Source organism: Triticum aestivum, chromosome 6D, assembly GCF_018294505.1.
Source record: "Triticum aestivum cultivar Chinese Spring chromosome 6D, IWGSC CS RefSeq v2.1, whole genome shotgun sequence".
In the NCBI taxonomy this organism is placed as follows: Eukaryota; Viridiplantae; Streptophyta; class Magnoliopsida; order Poales; family Poaceae; genus Triticum; species Triticum aestivum.
In genome coordinates this window covers 468,298,365-468,304,705 of record NC_057811.1, presented here as the reverse complement: position 1 = coordinate 468,304,705, position 6,341 = coordinate 468,298,365, and the positions used below count along the sequence as shown (strand labels likewise).

At 50.4% G+C, this 6,341-nt stretch overlaps 1 protein-coding gene across 1 annotated transcript; it reads right to left on the bottom strand.

The window, feature by feature from the left end:
* Nucleotides 1–3,692: 3,692 nt before the first annotated feature.
* Nucleotides 3,693–4,811, bottom strand: LOC123145964 (uncharacterized). Its single transcript, XM_044565507.1, has one exon. It carries the CDS (start codon nt 4,392–4,394, stop codon nt 3,912–3,914), a length of 483 nt encoding a protein of 160 aa, XP_044421442.1. The 5' UTR covers nt 4,395–4,811; the 3' UTR covers nt 3,693–3,911.
* Between the last annotated feature and the right edge of the window lie 1,530 nt (nt 4,812–6,341).

Sequence of the window (6,341 nt, the reverse complement as noted above, 5' to 3'; positions counted from 1 at the left end):
CCTATTCCTGCTTTGCGCGGAGGGTTTTACGACACTCTTGAATAACTTGGGTGGCGCACAAGTGGGTAGGGGGATCAGAGTAAGCAATCACTCGCCTTGGGTGAATCATCTTCTCTTTGCTGATGATAGTCTTATCTTTATGAGTGCAAAGGAGACGAGCGCCCGAAGGCTGAATCAAGTTCTGAGGATCTATGGTGATTGTTCTGGACAGAGTGTAAACAGAGAAAAAAGCTCCATCTATTTTAGTTCAAACACACCTGACCCATTTAGACAACATATGAAGTTTCTTCTCGGCATCACGGTCGAAGCTTTCAACGAGAGATATCTTGGGCTGCCTACTGCAACTGGACGGATTACAAGTGGTACCTTTGATCATTTGAAAGAGAGGATCCGAAGCAAGTTGCAGGGGGGACAGAGCGTATGATTTCATGTGCAGGTCGAGAGACATGTCTGAAATCGTTGGCCCAAGCGATTCCGGCATTTTCTATGAGTTGTTTTAAGTTAACAAAAAAAGTTTGCAAGGGACTCACATCAAGCATGGCGCGCTGCTGGTGGAGCAGTTCTCTTGATCGTCGATCTTTGCATTGGGTTGATTGGGATACCCTTGCAACACCAAAAGAGAAGGGAGGGATGGGATTCAGAAATATGCAACTCTTCAACTTGGCCCTTATCGGAAAACACGGATGGAGACTCGTCACGAGCCCAGACTCACTCTGTGCACGGGTGCTCAAAGGGAAATACTTCCCGACCACCAGCTTCATGGAGGCCACCGCGCATCCGCATGCTTCATCTACGTGGCGCGCGATTTTGGCCGGGCGGGAAGCCCTCGAGGTTGGCATGATCAAGCGGATTGGTGATGGCACAACGGTATCAATCTGGGACGATCCTTGGATCCCAGGAATTATATCCATGAAACCGCCGATCCAACTGGGTGCTGCAAACTTAGCCATGGTCTCTGATCTAATTGACTCGGATATTGGGACGTGGAAGATGGATGTAGTGAGGGAAAATTTCGTACCCAATGAAGCCGCGGCTATCTTAAACATACCCTTGCGGCACATGGGAGGGGAAGACAATTGGGCATGTTCAGCAGAGAAAGCAGGAGTCTATACTGTCAAATCGGCGTACCGATCCCTGATGATACGCAACGAGCATTTGGCTCTAGAAGAAGGGTCGGTTACAGAATCCTCAATGACAGACAAGCAGCTATGGACGAGGCTTTGGAAGCTGAACGTAGTACCAAAAGTCCGTGTGTTTTGGTGGCGAGTGCTGCGTGGGATTCTCCCTATCGAAAGCACTCTTAAACACAGACACATAGCGACTCTTGCTAGGTGCAAAGTGTGCCTAGCAGCCGATGAGGACATGTATCATGCACTCATAAAATGCTCTCATGCAAAGTGTTTCTGGAGGGAAGCAAGCGAATGGCTGCATATAAAGCTCCCAGAGCTACATGTGATCACATGGGCCAGAGATATCGTTTGTGACGCTATGTTTGATGCGTCGGATAGAGCAAAAATTGTCTCCGTAATGTGGGCAATCTGGACTTCTCGAAATAATATTACTCATGACAAAGCTAATATGAACCCAGCCCAGTTACTCAAGATGATCAAAGATGCTCTTGCGGTGTTGGAGCTCCCGACCAAACACGCGAGGATTCTGCCGGGTCACGGGTGGAGGCCACCAGAGAAGGAGTGGATAAAGATCAATACGGATGCTGGTATTTCTATGCAGGAGCATAGAGGAGGTATTGGAGGTGTTGTGAGATCATCTTCGGCTTTCATTTCTGCTTGGTGCAAGCCTTGCCCAGGTATTACGGATCCTCTTGTCGCGGAGGCTTCAGCCGTTCGTGAAGGTGTGATTGTGCCAAACCTCCGTGGATTTGCACGTGTGGAGATTGAGGCAGACAATTTGGAGGTGGTGAACCTCTGGAAATCGCGCCGGACTTCGCGCTCTGTGTTAGTACCGTTATTTTTAGATATTGAAGAGCTAGCTGCTAGTTTTCTTTCTTTTGATATTCATCATGTAAAGAGACATGCAAACATCCCCGCCCACCTTTGTGCCCAACATGCAGGCACACTGGAGGTGACGGAGTGTTGGATGGACTCTCCCCTGGGGTTGCTGGTCACCAGCCTTCTGGCTGATAGGGCCGGTGCCTTTTCGATTGAATAGAGCTCTTCTTTACTCCGCAAAAAAAAAAAAAAACTGATTTCTGGCCAAGAAACACAACTAATTATGTATCGCCCTCAATAACTAACAAGAAGCTGGCCAGCTGTGTGCGCGCGCCCACCGTTCTCCCAACATCATCTTGTTGCGCAAGTTCAAGAGTTGGAGGGGCTATCCCAAGTTCCCAACCCAGAAAGAAGAAAAATATACAGTAACAAGCAGGAAGAACCAAATTTTCGACCCAGGCCCAATTCGTTCATCATTCGAATCATGAACTCAACAGAAATGTCGTCGGAATAGGGGGATTTCTCCCGTGCTCTGGCCTGATCCGGCCTGCTGGGAGCTCCACAGGTGCCGCATGACGAGAGCAAGCGACGGGCGAGACGCCACTGAGGAGCTTATCCAAAGCCGAAACAGGGGCAAGACGTGCCCACACTCCAGAAGCACAAGGTTGTTGCGGCAAACAAATCATCCATGGATGATTAAGCTGATTCATTGGCGGCGCCACCAGCTCCCGGTCGGTACATTGCCTCCGGCGCATGGCGTTTACCGGCGGTTTACCGATTCGGAACTTTTTCCCCCGGCCGGCCTATCGGTCGCCCTCGAGTCCTACCTGGACACTGGAAAATCGCAGTACGTTGCCATCGATTGCCTGCCCGGTCAGGTGTTACTGAACTTCTCCAGATTCCGTGGCAGGCAAATCTTCCAGCCCGGGTGATGCGTCCGCGCGCGCGACCGAGTCCGGCGACGCTGACATTTCAGAATATCTGGTTAGAAAATGGATATTTTACGAGTTCGTTAGAACGTACTACCAACTGGTCAGATATTCATCTAGTACGTACTTTATTCCACCATCATCAACCCCACTTGATTTGTTTGCTTAGCAGCTAGCCAACGCATCCAGTGTACCTACAGTCCTACACATACAGCGGTTCTGAACAGATGATCTGCGCCGGTACAATGTATGATCAGTAATCGGATCGTTAAGCAAAAGAAACACCGTATTTGATAGGGAGATGAGAGCAAACTGATAAGTTTTGGTGTGTCCAGCAACTCATTTCCGGCCAAGAAACAGAACTGATTAAACAAGAAGATAGCCAGCTGTGCGAGCCCACCATCATCTTGTTGCGCAAGTTCAGGAGTTGGAGGGGGAATCCCAACCGCTACGCCGTCCGTCGAGCCAACAGTAAAATATGACAACTAGGAAGAAGAAAAATCTCACTTCATTCATCGATTCGATCGTGAAAATTCTACACAAATCTCGTCGGAACCGCCCCGCGTGTGTGTCACCTCGCCTGATCCGTTCGGCCGGGGGCACGCACGGGTACCGCGTGACGGGAGCGAGCGACGGCGAGACGCCACTGATCTCTTTGCAGAGCTTATCCGAAACCGAAACAGGGGCGAGACGAATCCACACTCCAGAAACAGAAACAGAAGCAGAAGCAGATGCAGAAAGTTGTTCGGCAAACATGTCATCCATGGACGGATAAGCCTCCCGTCACGGGGCAAAGGTCAGATTTAGATGCATGTGTGTGTCTCCAATTTGTGACTCATATATATCCAAAACCAAGGGCGTTCGTTTTACACCGCAGTGAGCAGAGGACGAGCCCACTTTCTTTCTGCACCTACGGGCTAGGTAAAAGACCAGTCCGGAATCGGATTGGGTCTAATCCCCACCGATTCTATCTCCACAAGATCAGTACTATGTACTACAACTATCTTGCTCTGGCATGTCGACGTTGATTTGTTTACTGGTAGTTGTCGCTGGGGCGCTCGCCGGCCGTGGAGACGGCGGAGAGCCGGCTCGGCCTGGGGCGGAAGCCTCCCGCGCGCCTCCGGTGCTGCGACTGCTGCGCCGCGGGGGACGGCGCGAGGGCCCTGCGTGCACACTGCCCGCTGTCCATGCGCTTCGAGCCCAGACTGCAGGCGCTGCGGATGGACGGAGGGGAAGCCGGCTTGCTGCTACCGGCGGGGGCCGCATGCTTGCGCTCCTTGTGGAGGCTGCACCGGAACGATCCCGGGTGGTTCGTCGAGGAGCACATGCACGACCGCCGGCTCCTGGCGGCGGCAACGCCGGTGGAGGAAGACGGGGACGAGACGCTGACGGACCTACCCGGGGAGCGGGTGGCGCCGCTGCCGCTGGCGAGCTTGACGCGGGTGGGCGAGGCGGAGCGGTAGCTGGGTATGGACAGCACCGGGCCGCTGGGCCGACTTGTGGTTGCTGTCGCCATGAGAGATCGAGGAGCGCGAGCAGTTGGAAACTTGGAATGGGGTGCGTGGAGGGGATGGAGATTATGGTGTCGCTTGAGTCGGGAGTGAACCTGAGAGAAGCTTCAACGGGTTGGGCGGAATTTATAGAGAACTCCGAGCTTCAGTGGGTGGGAGTTTGGTCGAGTTAACTAACCGGGGCTGTGGGCATAAACCAGTGGGCGTTGTGGGTCGCTGTGCTGTGGGCCCGGACGGCAGCACACCGGAATCGGTCCTGGATTCAGGATTCAAGGCAGGTTGGTCAGCTCCCCAATATTCTACTGTGGTACTCATGCCAACTTGCTTTGAATATTAGACAAAAAATACTTGCTTTGAATATTTTGTGTCAAAGTGCTGGTCAATTTCTTGCACCACAAACCAGTGCTCCTTTTTTAGATGGACACAGCCCAGTGCTCTGATTAGTAGCATCTCGCTACACGGGAAATACACTTCGGAGCCTGGTTGATATACACTCTGTATCAGTTTATTTAATAATTGAATAAAAATTCAAGTAGTTTAGAAGTTTTTTTAGAATAAACTTGACTTTCGTTTGCACTAGTATATAAATTTTTGCGAAAAAACACCAACGTTGACTTCAGGGCAAAAAGGACAAAATTTATTTGCTATCATAGGTCACTATTCACACAATTTTAGCTAAAAATTTATCTTTTTTGAAAAGAAGTCAAAGGGGGGTTTTCTTTTTGTGAAAATTTTCTCACATGTACAATGAAAGGTCAGGTTTATTTCAAAAATATTTTCTGGATTTTTTTTATTTTTTATTAAATTATTAATTTGTTTTCCATATAGAAGGTAGAAACACCAAGGAACCAAACGTTCGTGTCCCTCGGTATACTTGATATAGAAATATCTCAACATACAAATGGTTTCCGTGTGAACAGCACTGATGTGTAAGTTTCTCTTCCGAAAAAGCGTGTTCGGACTTGGGCGCAATGCCGATCCGAATCCTGCGTGCAGCCGCCCACCGGTTGTGCCAGGAGTAGGACCCATCCCATGTTTCTTCGACATTTGCATGTCGCCGTCGAGCAACGAAACTGCTCCATGCACGACATAAAGGGACGATCTATGCACGATAAATCAATCCAGCGGCCGGCGCCCTGTTCAGTTATACGTATGTACGGCCAGATATTACCATCGTCTATGCATCGTCCATCATTTATCGTGTGCATAGCACGACTCGTCGAGCAAAACCGGGGCAAACTGAAAGAGCACTGCTATGCACACGATGATTCCACGCACGAACCCACACACGACAACGTTCCTGCACCATTTGATTACCTAGTTTGTTTAATCTGTGTGGCTTGTAATCCCGTCGAGCAGAAATCGTGCGTTAGCAATCGTGTGCAGAGCACTTGAGAAACTGAAACGAAGGTCCCAGAAAAAGAGGAAGTCATCCTCCAAAGTTCAGAGGGATGCAGAACTAAAGGACCTGATCGACGTGACGCACCAGCGGCCGGCAGCAACCGGACCCTAGGTGCCGGCCGTGGAGCCGGTAAAGGCGCCCGAGCGCATGCGTCGTGCTCCGGCCGGTTCCGCCGCGATAAGATGCTCTCATCTGATCTGATCACTGTTGCTACTGCGCTGCATCTGGCTTTCCTTGGATTCTGGTCGACCGAACGATGAGACGTGCCATCTCTTTCACTGCCCGTCCGTCTCTCTTTCGCTTTCTTCTTCATGCCTTCTGCCTTCCATATATTTGCTGCGAACGGCCGGGTGTCCAAAGATCGTGATCGTCTCATCGACAAACCAGCTATCTGCGTCGGTTAAGCCTTAGTTAATCGTCGCAGGTTTAATTACTACAAGATTAATTACAGCCATGTACTGCTGGGTTACATGCGTGCGTGCGTGCATGCATACATGCATGAAGACGCATATTTCTGCTATCTGTGTTAAACAGTGTGGTCAGTGCCTCA